Source organism: Protopterus annectens, chromosome 1.part0 (genome assembly GCF_019279795.1).
Source record: "Protopterus annectens isolate FY-2018-M chromosome 1.part0, PAN1.0, whole genome shotgun sequence".
Taxonomy (NCBI): Eukaryota; Metazoa; Chordata; order Ceratodontiformes; family Protopteridae; genus Protopterus; species Protopterus annectens.
Window position 1 is genome coordinate 136,404,211 of NC_056725.1, and position 20,214 is coordinate 136,424,424.

At 45.4% G+C, this 20,214-nt stretch overlaps 1 protein-coding gene across 1 annotated transcript in view; it reads right to left on the bottom strand.

Moving 5' to 3' along the window:
* EIF3L (eukaryotic translation initiation factor 3 subunit L) overlaps window positions 1-20,214 on the bottom strand; it is a 602,285-nt gene that overhangs the window by 502,874 nt on the left and 79,197 nt on the right. The window contains exon 3 of the mRNA XM_044089965.1: window positions 4,676-4,886. Coding sequence (XP_043945900.1) covers window positions 4,676-4,886 — 211 coding nt within the window. The remainder of the gene's footprint in view (window positions 1-4,675; window positions 4,887-20,214) is intronic.

Genomic DNA, 20,214 nt, shown 5'->3' on the forward strand with positions numbered 1-20,214 from the left:
GGACTGTCCTTGCAGTCAGCCTGGACCGAAGAAACAATTGATGGAAGTAAAGAGTAAGATTCTTTTGTTTGTCCGGGGTCAAAAAAAAGCCATCTGGGAAGCTGTATTCAGTCTCACACCCAGAAAGCACATGTCCTGAGAGGGTACTAGACTGGACTTTGTTTCGTTCACAGAATACCCTAGGCATCTTAACACTGCCATCACATACTGCAGATGATGAAGAAGTTCGTCCTTGTCTTGAGCCAGAATCAGGCAATCGTCCAAATAAGGATAAATTTGTATTCCTCTTAACCTGAAGAAGGCTATCACTGGAGCCAGAACCTTTGTGAACACTCTGGGCGCAGTAGATAAGCCAAAGGGCAATGCAGAGAACTGATAATGAAAAGTCCCAGCCGGTACCTTCTGCAACTGGGCCTGATAGGAACATGAAGATAAGCCTCCTTGAGATCCAGAGTTACCATCCAGTGGTCTTTGCCCAACAGAGGTAAAAGCTGTTGCAACGTCAACATTTTGAACTTTGGAATGTCCAGATATGTGTTGAGGATAGATAAATCCAAAATCGGTCTCCACGTGTTCCCCTTCTTTGGTACTAGAAACAGGCGAGAATAAAAACCTAGGCCCACCTCTGACAGAGGAACCGGTTGTATAGCTCCCATATGAAGAAGTAAAGAAATTTGCTTGTGAGCCTCTACCCTTTGCTGAGGAGGAACGTCTGGCATGCCTTTGAAAGGAGGCAATGTATGGAAATAAAACTTGTAGCCTCGGTTTATAATGTCCAATACCCATTTGTCCTGGGTGAGTAAAAGCCAGTTTTGCTTGAAGAGTGCCAACTTTCCTCCCAAAGGAGCTACCAGGCAAGAAAAATCTGGCAGCTGAAAATGCAGGTCATTGGGCCTGTTTACGAAAGGACTGGCCCCTGCCCTCACTCGAAGATTGTGCAGGTGAACTCCATGTTCTAGGCCTGAAGGTACTCTGAGCTCTGCCCCTACCACGCCTAGATCTACCTCTAGACTGAGAATCAGAGGAAGGATACGCCCACCCCTTAGTAGGCCAATTTCTACTAAACTTTGGAGGCTGCACCTGCAAAAAATCTTTAACAGTCTGCATAGACTTAGCCTTGTCTTCCATTTTCTTCAAGACTGACTCCACAGGGGGACCAAACAAAACTTCAGACCGTAAAGGAGCATCCAAAATTCTGGTTTTAACATGCTCTGACAAATTCTGATCCTTAAGCCAGGCGTGCCTGCGAAGAACTGAACCAGTGGCAGCCACCCTGGAAGAAGCCTGTAAAGCATCAAAACCACACTGCAAAGAATGTTTACCCACCTGTTCAGAGACATGTACCAAATCCTGTAATTCTTTACACTCTATGCCCTCTGCTAAAGCATCCACTTTAGATTTTAGTTGAGTTAGGAGAAAATTCTGATACTTCAACATATGAAACTGGCAATTCAAAGCCCTCATTGCTAAAGTAGAAGAGGTATACACCTTTTTACCCCATCTATCCAAAGCTCTAGCCTCTTTATCTACAGGAACCGGATTCTTTACAACAGAGGCTCTGACACCCTTAGGTCCCTGGCTAATAGTTTCTGGGTCTGCCCTAGGACTCTTATAGAGGTATTTATGAGCCTCAGGCACCCTGTAATACCTATCCGGTTTAACTGGCGCAGGAGGCAGAGAATCTGGATTAAGGGAAGCCTCTGAGAAAACATCTTGAACGACATCCAAAACAGGGGGTATAGCCAAGGGTCTATGCTGTGGTAGAAACAAGAATTCCCTAAGCCTCTTCCTTGAATCAGAGAAATCCTGACCTTCCCACTTAAAATGCTCCCTCATAGAATGAAGAGTTTCTGAAAAAGAAAAATCCTCCGGAGGAGAAGCAGGAGGAGTGGAATCCTCTGCATCAGAATCAGAATAAGGAGGGAAATCCTGAATGTCTTCAGCCGAAGACTCTGAATCATCAGAGGCCTGATCCAAACTTTCCAACTCTGGCTCCACCCTAGGCCTCTTATCAGGAGGGGGCATAGAATCTCTAATTAAAGTAATCAAATCTTCTGCCATTTTAAGCATGTGCTTCTTAGGTACAGACCCTGCAGAACTAGGACCGACACCAGAGGAAGACAAACCAGTCCTGCCTTTGGAAGAAGCTTTAGAGACAGAAGGAGAGGGCCTAACCACCTTAGGAAGGGAAGGGAGAACAGAAACCTGAGAGGCCCCCTCAGCCTGACCTGCCTCCTGAGAGGCCACATCTTGCAAAATCAAAGTCTCCCCCTGAGACTCAAGTGAAGCCTCGGCCGGATCCACCGGTTCCACGAGCTTCTAAGAACCGCGTCCCTCATCCTGTCTTGACTTCACAGATTTATCTTTGCGCTTCTTCGCGGTAGCGGGCGTCGGAGGATCCGATGGCATATTATAATTACACCGCTTACCAAAGACCAGCCTAGTGCAATCTAACCTACGTTTTATGGTGCGCTTATTAAACCTAGCACAAAAGCGACACCTGACTACGTCGTGCTCAGGTCCCAAACAAGGAATACAAAGAGAATGATAATCTCTATGCGGTATCTGTTTCCCACAAGAAATACAATTATTCACTTTTCTGACATCCGTAAATAACTGAGGCAAGAAAAACAAAAATATTCCCCAACAGGGTACTTAGCCCAACTTGGATTCGGTCTGAAACTCAGAATAAAATTTCAGACTGCGCTGGGACCACGCCAAAAAGAAAGGATATGACGCCGGTCATGCGCTTTTATACCCTGACGCTCTGATGTCAGTTCTGCGCCAGCCTAATACTTTGGTATTCGGGCCGACCGAGGACAGCGGACTACCCATATGTAAGGACTGCAGCAATGTGAGATGAAGAACATCAAAACATTTTTATATCTGGGTCTGTACATATCTTTATATCTGAGTCTGACTTCAATTTTTTGATGATTTGCCAGAAAAAAAAAACAACTTTATGAAAAAATAGATCAAAAATATGAAGGCAAAATCTGGACATTCTACAAATATCTCTACAGTTGAGAGGTATGTATTCAAGTAAAAAAGCAGCCAGCAAAACATAGAACCATAACAACTACGATGTCACATGCAAGTCAAATTCTAGGTGTAAGCACAAACAATGTCCTCCTTTCACATATTCTCGTGTGGTAACATGGTGCAAAGACAATCAGATGGTCAGCCCCATGAATCAGAGGAAGCAGCCAATTTAGGTTTACACTCACTGGCCCAGAAGACTCCGGGTTCAAACTCTCTAGTACGATCTAAAACTCCCTTACAAAAGGTACACAAGGCACAGGCTTCTTAGCATTACATAATATACTGAAGATGTTGAAGAATGTAGTATAGTCCTGGAAACATAAGTTCTACATATACAGCACTTCTGTTTATCCATCTGAAAGGCAGGAAGACATTCTTCTGAACCCCCAGAGCCACTACCAACCACATACTGTCAACTACAGAGCTGTTCTAAAGAACAATTCCACTATCCGTAATATGTCATAATAAAAAACTCAAGATCAGAATGGGCTTCAAGAGACCAGACCAAGTGCAAATGATGCCATTTTTCCAGTTTTTTATCATAGGAAGTTACTTGGCTATAGGCTCTGAGGCCCTTATAAGCCTAGCCAAGAGTTTAGGGATACGAACACATGGAGTCTGTTTATCTCTACATACTGACTGAGAACAGTCTGATGGACTACTAACTAAACGATGATGTCAATACAGACTTTAAAATCTAGTAATGTCAAACTGCGGCAAACACAATGCATCTGGAATGATACAGGGCATCAAGAAACTGACTAACTGTGGCAGTAACAAGGCGATTCATACTACAGTCACTTCTAACCTTCCACACATCTTTTTTTGTACAAATCTTAAAAGTTCTGCACGTGACTCACATAAAGCTCTCCATAATCCAAGCTGCCACAACTAGTTAGCACCCATGCTAAGATCTAGCCTTTGATATGTACTGCTTTTGCACAATACCAGGACACGTTATTTATCCACTAAAGAATTTTTTTTAATACACTACATTCCCCATCCTCCATTGCCAGTGAAATTCTGTATAACCCCAATGATCCATTCTTTCCTTTTTCCCCAAGAAAGTTCTCTTCAGTTTGGAAAGTTGCATGGCTACCAGGCTGTGTTCTGTCTTGTAACCAAAAGACAGTGGCAGGCGTGTGTATCTGTTTTACAGCAGCTTGCTGGTTGGTTTCTGTTTAGTTATACCCCAACAATCCTTGTGTACTCTGACGGTATGATATTGGTGTGCAAATAAGCATTACAAAGAAGCTGCCCCCACATCAAGGGTGGCATACTCCTGGATATTCCATCTACCTTAGTTGAGGATGCCTCTGTTACAAGCCCCTGGTTTCCACCAAAGCAGTGATAACAGGCACCCCACAGGATTCTTCCAGAGAAGAATGAGAAGGTAAAGACCTAGTCATTCCTCTCCTGCCTCTCCATTAGATGAACATGGGCCATATGCTTCAAAGGGTTTCACCCTTTTATGCATAGGTCATATAATAATGCAACAAAACTGTTAAAAGCAGCATGCTGCAAACTACAGTACAGGTAAAGGCAAAACAGCAGTAGACAGCCAATACAAAACAAATGAGTACTTTGTTAACCATGGATATAAAAACAAACCCACTTAAACAGAGCTCCATACCTGCTTTCATATATCTCCTGGATTTCATACACCTTCTGCTCAATGACATCACTGGTTGCACGACTAGCCTGCAGCTCGTACGCCTTCTGATGGATTAAGTCCGAAAGGGTTTTTTGGAAATACTGGATGAAGTTCTTTATTACCTCAGGGATTACCTGGTAGGTCTGCTGCTCATACTGGCGTTCATATGCAAGGTCTTGCTTAGGATCACCTACGAATTACAGATACAGACAAGTATTAGTCATGAACCCATAAAAAAAATGCCTGTCCACATCAATGGAAAAAAAAGTCTCCTCCTCCAAGTTATTCTCAGATGTTAAATATACAGGATGTCACTATTTCTGAAAAGCTAGTCAACTACAGCATTCAACAAAGGGTAAAAAGTACAGGTATGCAGGTAGTGCATTAAATTCAACATGGACAATTAAAGCCAGAAGCATAACCTGACACGAATCTGATCCTAAAATCAACTGTACGATATGTATTCATGTGCATTCTGCAGGTAGGTCTTACAAAGACTCCACAAATATTGTAAGGTCCACTGTAGATGGGCTCTTTTAACCTTGGCACTCCCATACACCGTCTCAATTGGGACAGCTCTCTCTTTTCGGCAAAACTATTTGTGATCAGGTAAGCCTCAAATTTCACATACTGTACACAGGCTACATTAGTTAAGTCAAAAATCTTCAAAGATTAACTCATAGAAAGGATGACAAAGTATCAACTAAAGCTTAAAATGGCATTGTCTAGGGCTTTCTAGTGCTGCAGGACCCATTATACCAAAGCTCCTTGAATGCCACTTGATCAAATTTTATTTTACTTTGGTCTCCCTGCCCCTGCTGCCTGCCAAAGCTCCCTCTCAGCTTGCTGACTCTTTCATTCTCTTATCACTGACAGAGATGGATAGAAAAGGCCATCATGTAAGCAGTGATAGAGATGATTTGAGGTAATTTTCGTTTTGTGTGCTAACTTCCCTATGCTTGCTCAGTTATGCAAGGGAAGGGGCTGTGCAATAAGTTGGCTGCACTACATGTTCCCTCATTTCCACAAGATATGCTGCCAGCAAGCAACCCCACCCACCAACCACAAAGCATGGGAGAGAGTTTTCGTGGCCATCACCAAAAAATAAGACCTTCCTTCGGTGCTCTGAAAGTGTGCACCTCCCTCCCCTAGGTGCGTAGGTTAAGCCCCCTTCACTCCTCTTACTTCCTGCCTGCCTAGTTCCTCCAGTATCAGGCAGCAATCTGAACTCAGACTGCCTAAGTCACAATTAGGCTTTCATCCTTCATCTCACAGAGTTGGGCTCTAATCTGTTAATTAGAATTTGCCAAATTAGTCACTGTAGCCTGTAAAATAAATTATAGGCACAGAAGGTTCACAGTGTGAGACTACAGGGAGCTGTTCTGGGAAGTTTCTCCTTTCCCCACAGTTTTAGATTGTGGAGTTAGTACATATTATACTATGTTTTTGGGGGAATGCAGGGAAACTTGTTCTGCATAAATGAATGTGCAGCCATGCTGTAGTGCTGGTATGTTTTTTAATCATCCATGATCAAGATTTTTTTCAAACTGTTATGCCTCAACTGTTCATGGGAAATTGTGGGGACAGTGCTTTTAGCCAAGTTCAGAAGTTCCTCAAATACACATCCCCTTGCAAGTACAAGTCAGGGATAGCTCCAACCACACAACTTTAAAAAACAAGCTCTGCTCTTTCTCTGAAGCAGCCTTCAAGTTGCACTGTCTGCAGTACAAAGTAAAGAACTGTATGACTTTTTTGTTAAACCACTAACCCCATATGCCATCTCTTGCAAGTAGCTATCATGGCTGTACAATTATTAGCACTGAAATGTCGCAGTACCGTGAGATTCATCGCTAACCACAATATTAAGAAAATTAGTTACTTGACAAGAAATTGTATTTAACATGGTGGAAAGGTTTACGTACCATTTAATGTTTACTTTAGTTTAATATACTGTTTAATGAAGAATGGAAAAAAAAGGCAAGGCACTCACCCCCCCCCCCCCAAAGCCTTTCAACTATCACCGATTTTGCAGAAGGTACATGATTTGTCTCAAAATGTTCTTAAAGGGAAGAACAGTAGTATATTTTCTGAAGAACTGTTGGTTATATTCAATAAATAAAGCTAACTATAGATTCATACTTCTTAATGTTCATATAATGTGTGCCAATGACCATTTCTCATCCAAATTATTTTTTTTCCCCTTCTGACCAAAATTCTTGGGAATTAAATTATTAAGAGGTATGCTCTCACACACACACACACACACACACACACACACACACACACACACACACACACACACACACACACCTTTTCTTTCGCATTTAACTGCATTACCATTTTTCAACTTTGTTAACTCTTGCTTTTTCAGCTGCATTTAACAGGGGTAGGTTTACTGTATCTAACAACATATCTACACATATTGCATCACATCGATTCACAAGCCTTTTTTGTGTGTGTTTAATTCAAGTGTTTCATTATCCAGGATTTTCAAAAGACCAAGTGCCCTAGTCTCTTCCCCTCAGAGAATTACAGCAGTTGATTACATGTTTTACTTATACATATTTATGTTAATGTGTTTGCAGGTATATATACACATAGGCAATATATATGCATGCACATACAAACAAAAATAAAACAAACGTAAACTCAAAATGGATGCAAACATGAGACGGTACAAGGTCTGCAAGATGGATAAAAGCTGGAGGTACAGCACTCTACCTAAAGAATTCAAGGCAGCACAGTTAAGGAATAACATGCAAGAAAAAAAGGCAAATATGGGTTACAAAGGAGACTGCACAGCTCTTCCTTACCTGAAGGAAAAATAAGAGTAACTAAATTTTCATCCAGCTGTAAGCTGGCTTGTCACGAACTTCAAGACTAGTTTACTTTCTTTTTAAACTTGATTTTTTTTAATTGCTTACTAGGAAATCGTTGGTCTGATTACAACTGTTTTAAAATTACAAACTGACAGCAAAAACATGATATAGATCAGTAGACTTAAGATTATATTCCCAATTTAAAAATAATGTAGTATTTGAAAATATATTTTAATTCACATTATATAATGCTTCCATTTTCACTACTGAATTATATGCATGTTAAAAAGTGATGCTCTACAGTTTAGTTTGTTCATTTCAAGTATTTACAGCAACTGCTTTGCCGTTGAGGATATGGTAAGAGGTAGTCTATCTTCTGCAGCCTCTAGGACATAGCTGTATGCATTAGGACCACTCAAGCTGAAGAACTCTCCTAAAACTACAATTCCTCCCTCCTTATCTTGCAACACATCTATGCTGTTGCAAAAGACAGAATGCTCCTCACCTTAAATATTCTGGGACAACACTGCTCCAAGACCTACCACTGATGCATCTATATGTATGGGATATTCCTTGTAAAATCAGGAATCAAGAATAGTGGATAAGAACATGATTTTTTTTTTTTATTGATTAAATGATCTTCTTGCTTCAACAGAACACTGCACCTTGATGTGAGCCTTTTCCTTTTGCAATTTCATTTCTTTTAGGTTGTTCTCCCACCATCTTCTCCTGAGTGGGTACCACTTTCTCACTTTTTCATTATCTGTTGCCCTACCTTAACAGGTGCCTTAGAATAAGAAGTTAAGTACTCACCATAACGTTCCATCTGAGTAGGTGACTTCATTTGTCTGCAACCTTTGGGTCTTGGATCCGAGCTGGCAACTTATTTTACAGCTTATGGATCCGAGCTCCTAGCTCCTCCCCTTACCCACAATCCCCTGCCAACCCTGATTGACCTCAGATCAAGCTTGCCCTTATACCAAAATTCAGACCAAAAGCGTCCCGAAAGGGACCAAGAAAGGACATTCAGGAATTAACTTCTGAATGCCAGGGGGAAGGAGGGGGGGATGGGTTGCAGACAAATGAAGTCACCTACTCAGATGGAACGTTATGGGGAGTACATAACTTCTTAATCTGAAGTAGGGACTTCATTTGTCAGCAACCTTTGGGACAGAGTCCCTAGCTACATGAATCTCGGGCGGCCATCATGGAAGGATGTTCCGGAGCACTGCGGAGCCAAAGGATGCTTTCCCTCTGGAAATAACGTCCAGCTTATAATGGTTGATAAAGGTATGAGATGAGGCCCAAGTGGCTGCAAAGCAAATATCATCCAAAGATACTCTAGATCTAAAGGCAGCAGAAGTAGATATGGAGCGAGTAGAATGCGCCCGTACTCCCTGAGGTGTGGGCCTCCCAGACGTTTCATAGGTCAGAAGAATACACTGTGAAATCCATCGTGATAAGGTGACCTTAGAAATAGCTTTACCCAAATTGAATTTGGCAAAGGAAATTAACAACTGATCGGATTGTCTGTGACCAGCAGTCCTATGAATGTAGAAGCACAGTTGTCTGTGCACGTCTAGGGAATGCAGCTTGTATTCTCCTTTATTCTGGTACTTGGGGAAGAAAACTGACAGGTTAATGGACTGATTGATATTTGTCTCTGAGGCCACCTTAGGAAGAAAGGAGGGATTGATCCTGAGGTACACTCTATCCTGATGAAAAATCAAGTAGGGAGGTTTCGCACAAAGGGCCTGAAGTTCGGAAACTCTTTTCACTGAAGTGATGGCGGTACGGAACGTCGTTTTCCAGGAAAGGTATTTAAGTTCGGCCGAGGCAGCTGGTTCAAAGGGAGGGGCAGTCAAGGCTTGAAAGACTAGTGATAGATCCCAAGGGGGTACAGCTTCCTTGACAGGAGGCCTGAGCAGGAAAGTACCCTTGAGGAAGGTTTTACATAATTTCGCAGTCATCAAGGGACCTGTCTCGTGTCCCACATGGTAATGAGAAATGGCTGCCAATTGAACCTTGACCGTAGAACAGCTAGCTCCCCATTGAAAAAGTCCGGTGAGGAAATCCAAGACGGACGGTAACGAAGCCGTGAAGGGGTCTATGTTATGGTGTTCCGCCCAGATGGAAAAAACGCTTCCATTTACTGCGATAAACTTTTCTAGTGGAAGGTTTATGTGCTGCCACCAAGATGGCTTTAACTGGTGAAGAGATGCCGGGAGTCCTGACTAAGTGGAACTGGAGCAGCCAAGCTGTCAGCTTCAGGTTGTCCAGATTCAGGGTCGGTAGACCTAAGGGATGGGACATTAGATCCGGAATGGGATCCAGAATCCAGGGAGGATTCACCAGATGAGACCACAGGTAAGGGAACCAAGTTTGATGAGGCCAGAATGGGGCAATGAGGATCATTCTGCTCCCCAACCGAGAGGCTTTCTGTACAAGTTTCAGCATCAGGGGTAGAGGAGGATAGGCATAAAGTAGACCGGGAGGCCAAGCATGCACTAGAGTGTCTCTCGGGGTTTCCCCGAGGGGGGGAAATCAGAGCGAAGAAGCTGGAGCATTTCGTATTTGAGGGAGTGGCAAAAAGATCGCAGCAGGGTTGCCCACATTCGGCAAAAATCCGCTTCGCTACCTGGGAATTGAGAGACCACTCGTAAGGGGAAAGAACAGTGCGGCTGAGCTTGTCCGCCAGAATGTTGGACCGTCCCGGAATGTGCGTTGCGATAAGAAAGCGGTTGGTGGAGATCACCCATTCCCACACCCTCATGGCCTCTCGACAGAGAGGGTAGGACCTGGTTCCCCCATTTGTTGATGTACCAGACAACTGACATGTTGTCCGTCTGTATCGCAACAGTTCCTACAGGGAGAAGGTTCTGAAGCGTTTGCAATGCCAACAGCACCGCCCTCATCTCCAGAACATTGATATGCAAGGAGGTCGCTGTGTCGTTCCACGTGCCTTGGACTGTTCTGCCTGAGCAATGCCTCCCCCCACCCGAGGCGAGAGGCATCCATGGTAACCGAGGCAAGGGGAGGCAGCGTGCAGAAGGGTCGATCCGTATGGAGGTCCGGGGACTGGAGCCACCATAAGAGGGCCCTCCTACAAGCCCTGCTGAGTGAGATAGGGTGACTGAGGGGAAGAAACTGAAAGGACCATTGGATTAAAAGGGTCTATTGTAGCACCCTCATATTCAGACGAGCGCATGGAAGAAGAGTTATTTCTGCCTCCATGGAGCCTAGCGCCCTCAGGACCAATTCTGCTGGTGGGGCTTTTGATTGGAGGATGGCCCGCACATGAAGCCTCAGGTTTTGAAGTCGCTCCGAAGTGAGGAACGCTCGCAGACTTCTCTTATCTAGTTTGGCCCCTATGAACTTTATCACTTGTGTCAGAGCAAGGGAGGATTTCTCCATGTTGATCGTAATGCCTAGCTGGGGAGCTAGCCGGAGAAAGTAATTTCTGGCTGCGCAGAGTAGATGCCTTGTTGGGGCGGACAGGAGCCAGCATTCCAGGTACGGGAAGACCTGCATTCCCCGAGTCTCAGGTGGGCCGCTATCACTGCTAACACTTTGGTAAACACCCTGGGGGCTGTGGTGAGACCAAAGGGAAGGACCCACAACTGATAGTGACTGGCTCCCAGCCGGAAGCGGAGAAACCTCCTGGATCGTCGTCCATTAAAATGTGGTAGTACGCATCCTTGAGGTCTATTGAGCACATCCAGTCGCTCTCCCGCAAGAGGGGGAGAATGGATTGAAGGGTGACCATCCGGAAATTTTCTTTGGTTACTGACAGGTTCAAGAGTGAAAGGTCAAGAATCGGTCTCAAGTCCCCAGTCTTTTTTGGCACCAGAAAGAACATGGAGTAAAACCCTAATCCGAGCTGATCTGGGGGGATGGGCTGGATAGCTCTTTTTTCTAGCAGCTGCCGCCTCCCTCTGATCGGGTGGTACATCGGGGAGGTTTTTGAGTCTGGGGACATGGTGCAGTGGAATTTTGTAACCTCTGGATATGATACGAAGCACCCAGCGATCTGACGTAATGGACTCCCAAGCCGCCAGGTGCTTCGGGAAGCGCCCCGACTGCCTCCAGAGTGGAGCAGTCGGGCAACCCCTCAGGGCTGCTGCGTGGGCCGATCAGAGAAGGTTTCTCTGGGCCCAAAATTTTTCGGGGCCCCTCTGCCTCTAGGGCGGCATCCTCCCTGTCCTCCTCTACCATGGAAGGACTGGTTGTCTGGAGCAGGATGGGAATGTTGCGATTTCCAGAACCACATCTTCTTCTGTCCCTTTTGGTAATTGGAGAAGGACCTCTGGGGAGCAGAGAAGCGGACTCCGACAGCAGACAACGTCTTCCCGTCCTTTTCGCTCTGGACAAGTGTCTATGAGCGGTCGTGCCAAACAAGGCAGAACCATCAAAGGGGGCATTCGCAAAGGACGCCTTAAAGGGCTCCGCGAAGTCACAATGTCAGAGCCAGGCCTGATGTCTCATGACTAGACCCGCTCCGCTGGCTTTAGCGGCTCCCTCTGTGGCGTGGGACAAATGCCGCATAGAGGTATTTGAGACAGATCTTAGAGTGGCCATACGAGTGGAGTACAACTGCTCGTCCTCTGCCGACATGGACTCTGGGGGGGGAAGCATGATATTCTTTGATAAGATCTCGCTGCATCCTTATGACATGTGCCATGTAGCTCAGGGACCTTACTGAGAAGGTCGCTGAACTAAATACCCGCTTCCCGAGGCGATCCATCGAGCGGGACTCCTTGCTCGGTGGATGGACCGAGGGGCTCTCCTGAGCCAATTCTCTCTTGGTGGCTGCCGCCATCAACATGGCATCTACGGGGGACCCTTGTTCCAATGGGACCGGTCTGCAGGGAGACTCAAAATTCTATCCGGGCATTTGGGGATTGGCTCCACAGTGTCCGGCTCCTTCCACGCACTGGTGGTGATAAGGTCCGCCGGAGGGGACAACCAAGAGGTAGACGGCCCTGCTTCGAATGCCTCCGGGAACACGGACTCGTTGGAGGAAGCCTTGGGGGCAGACCCCCCCCTCGATCCTGAGCCTGAGCATTTCCATGATGTCTCCAAAGGAGACATCCTCGGGGGGTGACCTTGGGGAGCCTTCCCCTTCAACCAAGTCAGTGTCCTCTGTTAAGGACTCGGGGGAGTCCACGTGTCTCCTCTTACACTTATGCTTGCAAGGCACTTCCTCGGGGGGACTGTCAGAGGAGGTCTCACCAGCAATATCCTGTTCCAGTGAAACAACCTGGGACATAGAAGCAGGCTGTCCCTGTGGCCGGGTGATGGAAGCCTGACCCAGCAGAGAGGGAGTGAAGGGTGGAGCCGATGCAAGGACCGGGGGTCTGGATGCTCTCAACAAAGCCCTCTCCACTGCATCGAAGGCCGAGGGGGAGCCGCTCTCCCTGGGGTCCAAAAGCCGACTCCCACTCGGATCTGATGAAGGAATCGGAACCGGCGCAGAGGCCATCGGATCCGAAGGACTCGTGTGCCAAAGGCACACTGAATCCCTAGGATCCGAAGCTCGGGCCATGGCTCAGAGAGATCGGATCCGACAGACTCGAGGGCAGGGTAGGATCCGAAGTATTCAGTACTGTCAGCGCCGACCCACCCCCGGCTCCAACGCTGCCCGGCTCAGAGCGCTCCGAACCCGGGAAGCGGGTCGGAGAAGGAGCTATCGGAGCAAAAAAAGGTGTCGAGCTCCCCCCCCCCAAAGGGGGGGGCAAGAGCACTCCCATCTGCAGCTGGGCCTGGATGAACCTTATCATCCCGTCCAAGTCTGCATCAGAAAGACTAAGTAGATCTCGACGAGGCCACCGAGGCAGGCCGGGAATGCCGCCTCTATGACCTCGCCGGAGATCGGGTTTCCTCCTCCTCGGGTCGCGGGGAAAAGCAAGGGGATCGGATACGAGGAGGAGGGGATCTGGAAGCCGTGGAGGGAGAAGCCCGCTTAGCTGGGGGGGGGGGGCCCGAAGCGGAGGCCTCGGCCTGCCGCTTGTGGTGCTTCTTCTCCTCCTGGCCTCCCTTTCCTCCGGCGTCTTAGTGGGAGTTTGAGTCCCAGCCGAGGGAAGGGGGGCAGCAGTGGCTACCACCGAGGACTGAGGAGAAGCCACGGGAGTACCGGAGGCAAAAGTCCCGCCAGGACCAGCTTCGACCTCCGCTCTTTCAGTGCCCTGGGGTTGAACGCTGCGCAAATGGAACACGCAGAGGACAGGTGTTCAACCCCAAGGCACCGAACACACAGAGTGTGGCCATCCACCGGTGAAAGCTTATGGCCACACTCGGTGCACTTAGAAAAAATGGGTTTTGGGGCCTCTGACATTAGAAAAAATAAACTACACAAACACACCAGGCCCCAAAAACACAAGCAACACACACACACTCTACGAACTAGCGAGGGGAGGAATTACAGTAAACATTAATAAAATTAACGAAAAGGGATCCTAAACCACACACACTGTTCAATTAAACCAAAAAACTTTCTAAATTGACAAGTTTATCTGGTAAGTCGCCAGGAGCTCTAAAATCCAGCTGTCTCTTCTAAGAGCGGCAAACTAGATCTGAGGTCAATCAGGGTTGGCAGGGGATTATGGGTAAGGGGAGGAGCTAGGAGCTCGGATCCATAAGCTGTAAAGTAAGTTGCCGGCTCGGATCTGAAGTCGGATCCAAGACCCAAAGGTTGCTGAAAAATGAAGTCCCTACTTCAGATCAAAATGTATTTCCACTCTTAACCTTTATTGTTACGTACACCTGAGTTTCTATACAGTCACCTCAAATTACTGTGTTACGGTTCTGGTAACACACAAGGTCATTTTTCTAATCTTAATCCCAACCAGACTATACACCCTTTTGTAGCCTCTATGCTAACTCCTTTCTCCTGGTTTTGATTCTAGACCTCTATAGGAATGTTAATACCTTGCTCTCCCAACCCCCATTCTTTTACTTTTTGAGCATATCAAACTGTCACTTAATCTTTTTCTTATTAGGTATATCAGCTGACTACACACTATCTATGGACTCTCCCTCATTCCACACTTTCCACAATGGGGAAAAAATCTTTTCCTAATATGACAAGTCAAATCAGGGGTCACAGCACAGGATGTAGAAGTTTTCCTAGAACTCTCTGAATTTCTACACACTTGAGAAACATTTTCTATCACCACAAATGCATATTACCTACATTTTTTGCTGTTAATCTTACCCTTACATACCAAGGGACTTTTGACTAGAGTAATAAACATGTTGCCAGAGTTTAGTAGAACTTTAATTTCTTTTCAAATATACAGTATGTTTCACTAGCTTGGTTTTAACACAATGACATGATGCAAACAATTATTCTAACTGAAGTCTTAATACAGTCCTTAAATACAACTTCATTTGTAGCACTCGTATTGTTTTTTTCACTTTTCTACTCTTAACATCCACGTCAGTATTAGTGGAACAGAATTTAGCTATGTGACCCAGTCCCCCATTTGAAACAAATTAAAAAGAAGTTATGTACTTACCATAACATTCATTCTTTACTGATGGGTTCGGCTCCGAATCGGCACCTACTGCAAAGCTCGAGGATTTCAAGTAGCTCGACACCAAGTCCCTATCCCATGATGCACCCCGAGTTACCTCAGATCTTGTTTGCTGCATAAAATAATACCATATGCCATTCTCTAACTCCATAGTTACCAGCCAATCAGTAAAATAGTTCACTGTACCTATCCAGGCATGTCCAAAGGGCAGTTTCAGGTGTACTCTCCAGTCCAACTGGTGAATCTGGGCATTTTGAGGCAATGTTACAATTGCCTCATGTACACAGACAACCCTCTACTCCTTCCACCAAACACTAATACATGCGAGAGATGCAATTATACAGCCAAACTGGAGGCTAAGCTCTCTCAACCCAAGACTGGACCAGGCAGTCAAGAGAAGGGAATTACTTGCATCACACCACCAGTCTCACATAGACCTATGAAACCAGCACTGGCAAAAAACACACGAATACACAAAAATATACTCGGAGGCTCTAAATAAAAATCTGCAAAAGCAACAGAGACCTCCAAAGCAGACATTCAAGCAACCTCCACCCCCCCAACACAAACCATGAAACACATAATTCACAAAACCAGTGTGCCACACAATCACAGCCCTTAAGGCAAAATAACATACCCAACACACTAGTAATAGGTGACTCTATAGTCAGGCACACTGACGTCCCACTCACTAGGCTGAACAAGAAGGTTACTGTTAGTTGCCTGTCAGGTGCCAGGATCCGCCACATAACACAAACACTCAGGTCACTCCAGAACAAGTACAAATATGACTCGTCATTGTCCATGTTGGTGTGAATGACCTGAGCCGTACCTCCCTGGACTACATGAAGACAGACATGGAGGAGCGCTCTGATCACGATGCCCAGGCTGGTATGACCCTGACTCTGAGTAGCATCCTGCCCTCACCAAGAATACCACGGTATAGGGAAAAAAATTATCAATTTCAACAAATGGCTAAACTTCTGGTGTCATTCAAAGGGGATCCAGTTTCTGTCAGCCTGGGATGACATGCTCGACAGGTCACACTGCTTTGCTAGAGATGGCTTGCACCTGTCAACCTTAGGCTTTCAAATACTGGCCAAGACTCTTGCCACCCCCATAGTGCCTTTTTTAGGCAAGGCTCAAAAGACAAACCCACTGCAAACAAAGCTAGGCTGGCGTCGGTCATGGGCCGGAGCTGGCGTCAGTGCGTGAGTGGTACTTAAGCGCATGATATCATCTTTCTTGCCCCAGATGTCAGAAGGCCTAAAAGAAAGGCCAGAGCCAAAAAAAATAACAATAATCCCTAAGGAACAATAACAACCACAACAACAACAGCAAACCTATAGAGGGAAGGAGGGAGAGGACTGCAGCAATGTGGATCCTCGAACATCTACATTTATGGTAGGTACAAAACTGTACTATGTTCTTTGTCTCACATTGCTGCAGTCATAACCTGTGGGTAGAATCCCAAAGCAAAGGAGGGGAGGCTGGCAAACTAAAAGCATTAGGGGCTGCTAACATGCCCTGTAAGACTGCAGTGGCAAACCCAGCCCTGGACTTGGAATAAAGAGGGAGATGGTAATGCTTAGTAAAAGTATGAACTGAACTCCAAGTAGCTGCTTCCAAAATATCCTTAGTAGCTACACCCTCAAAAGCAGTAGATGTGGCAGTAGCCCTAGTGGAATGAGGTCTAATCCCAGCAGGAACATTCTTCCATGATGAGAATAACAAAAGGCAATACAATTAGCAATCCACTTTGAAATAGTTGCTTTAGAAACAGCTTTCCCTTGTGAACTCAAAGCAAAAGAAACAAATAACTGTTGAGTCTGTCTGAACTCCTTAGTTCTGCTCAAATAGTAACGTAACTGCCTGTGTATATCCAAAGAATGCAATATTTTTTCCCCCTTATTTTGGGGATCAGCATAAAAGGTAGGCAAATGGATAGACTGGTTCAAGGCCACATTAGAAATAACTTTTGGCATAAAAGTAGGGTTAGTACGTAAGGAAACTCTATCCTTATGGAATATCAGAAATAACCCTGAGAGCCTGCAATTCAGATACCCTTCTAGCAGAAGTAATGGCCAACAAAAAGGCAGTCTTCCAAGACAAAAACTTCAATTCAGAGCTGCAGGTTCAAAAGGAGGTAAAGTAAGCTTCTCCAACACAAAATTGAGATCCCAGGAAGGAGTAGGAGCTCGGGGTCTTATGTTCTTTGCCCCTCTAAGAAATTGCTTAAACAAAGGGTGAGAAAATAAAAGAGGGTCACAATCATAGTGAGCAGAAATGGCTGCAGCATGAACCTTCACAGAGGAAAATGACAAACCCTTGTCTAGTAATTCAGTAAGGTACTGCAGTGTAAAACTCAAATTAGGTACCGAGACATCAAAGACCTTTGTTGTGCTCCAAAGAAAAATCTCCTCCATTTATCAGCATAAACTTTCCTAGTGCTAGGCCTCTGGCTTCCAAAATGACATCCAGAACCTGTTGAGGAAGCTGAGAACCCACAGGCTCTAAAACAGAATATGCCAGGCTGTTAGATGCAGGGACTGCACCTGACATTGAGCAAATGATTGCTTGACTGGGACAACAAGTGAGGAAGCTGTGGCAAAGGCCAAGGAGGCTCCTGAATTAAACTCCTCAGCAGAGGATACCAGTGCTGTCGTGGCCAATCTGGTGCTATTAAAATCATGCAAGGCTTGTCCCGCCTGACTTTCAAGAGTACCTGGGGAGGAGAGGCAGAGGAGGAAAAGCATAGACGTGAAGGTTGTTCCAACTGAAAGATAGAGCATCCACTTTCCAAGCTTTTGGGTGAAACATCTTTGTGCAAAATTTTGGTAGTTGGAAATTTAGAAGCGAACAGATCTATGTCTGGAGTTCCCCAAGCCACTGTCAACTGTTGAAATACTTGAGGATCCAATTTCCACTCGTGGGGATCCACAATTTGTCTGCTCAATACATCTGCTAAGGAGTTCTGTGCCAGAAACCGTTTGAAGAGTGATGTGCAAACTCAGAGCAGTCTCCCACAATATCAGCTTGTCTGCAAAGAGGGTAAGAATGGGTTCCCCCTGCTTGTTGATGTACCACATGACCGTTGTGTTGTCTGTTGAATCAACACCTGTCCTGGTTGAAGTAGGCCCTTGAAAGCCATCAGGGCAAACTGGACTGCTAACATCTCCTTCATGTTGATATGCAAATGCTGTAGTCTGGGAGGCCACGTGTCTTGAATCCATTTCCCATTGAAGTGTACTCCTGCCAGGTCTGAGGCATCCCTGAGTCCCTTGTTTAGGTGACATTCCTGAGCCCACCACAAAATTCCTTTTGGATGCAAGGTATTATCTGAATGACAGTGTCCAAATCGTGGCAGTGTTGAGTCCATACACTTTTGAGATTTTAAAATCCATTTTGGATGCAAGGCTTATTCATCTGTATAAAAAAAGAAAAAATTTGGGGGCCCGAAACCTGGGTTTGGCCAAACCCCCCCCCTCCGGTACAAATAAATTTCCCAAAATGGGGAAAAAAGAAAAGGGGGGGATATATTTCAAGGAAAAAAATATTGTAAGAAAAGCTTAGAATCATCCCTATAAAAGAAAACTATTCAAAATTATACTTTACAGAAAATGCCAACCCCCCCCTTTCGGGGGAAATAAATCCTACCCATAAGGGATTTTAAATTCCCAAACAAATGGGGGAATCCAAAAAACCCCCTTTTTTTTTTTAAAAAAAACCCCAAAAAGGAAAAAAGCCCAAAATATTGGATGGCACAAACTTACCAGGTTTAAACCAACTGGTATTTCATAAAACTCATATTAAACCAAACCTTCCCGGGAAAAAATTTTAAAAGCAAACTTTCCTTTTTGGGGCCCTGGGTTTCCCAAAAACATCAAAGGGAACCCGGAAAACTGAAAACCCCAAATAAAACAAATTTGGGGCCCCCCAAAAAATGCAGGGGCTGCACCCAAAAAAAACCAAGATATCCCCCAGAAAAAAGGGGTGGCGCCAAAAAGGGTTCCATAGGTAAAAATTACAGAGGTAAAATCCCAAGGAAAATCCTTTTCAGGTTTCCGAAAATTTCCAAAAATTAAAAGGGAGCGAGGGAAAAAAAAGGTTTTAAGAAAAAAGGCATTCTTTAGCTTTTGGGGGGGAAACATCTTTCAAAAATTTTGGTGTTGGGGAGAATGCACAAAATACATGGGATTCCAACCCTGGCAACGGGTTGGAAACTTCCCCTTTCCACCGGGCCCCAAATTTTCCGAAAAAAATGCAGGAAAAAAGGCCTCGGAAAACCGTTTAAAAAAACCAAACAATTCCCCCTTCCCAGGTGGAAAGGGTAAGATGGGTTCCCCTCCCTAAACACAGGTTTTCGTTTAAAACCTTTTCCGGTGTGAAAGCCCGTTAAACCCCAAAATGGAGCCACAACCCCATGTTAAAGCCAAAAAGCTTGGTCTGGGAAAAAAGGGGCTAAACATATCTCATTAAGGTACCCCCACCCGGACCAAACAGTTTCCCCCTTTTGGGCAATTTTGCCCACAAACCTTGGATTCAAAATTACCAAGGAAGTGAAAAAGGGGTTACCCCACCAAATAAACCTTGAACTTTCCCCATCAGGATTTGGGGAAAACCCCCAAACCGAACATAAACCCCTACGTCACGAGATGGGTTGCCAACTGGCTCACGGACAGAACCCACATGGTAAGAGTTGCAGCAGCTAGGTCCGACTCTAAACCTGTTACAAGTGGCGTTCCCCAGAGCTCAGTCCTAGGACCCCTCCTGTTCGGCATATACTTCTCAGAGGTACAGGCAAGTACAGGAGGATTATGGCTCACCAAGTTCGCAGACGACTGCAAACTAGGGGCTATAACTGACTCTCCGGCTGACAAAGACATCCTCCAAAAGGGTCTCACTGAGACAGATACCTGGTGTCAAAACCATGGTCTCAAGCTAAATGCCATAAAGTGCATAGTCATCCCCTTTGGAAAAAAACAAAGTACCCACAAACTACCACATAGGTGGTAGCCCCCTAAATACGGAAGACGTAATAAGGGATCTGGGGACCCAAGTAGATAGTAACCTCTCCTTTGATAATCACATTGCCAAAGTGGTTAGAAAATCCTTCTATGTGGCCCACCTAATCACAAAAGGGTTTGCATCCAGATCGAAAGAG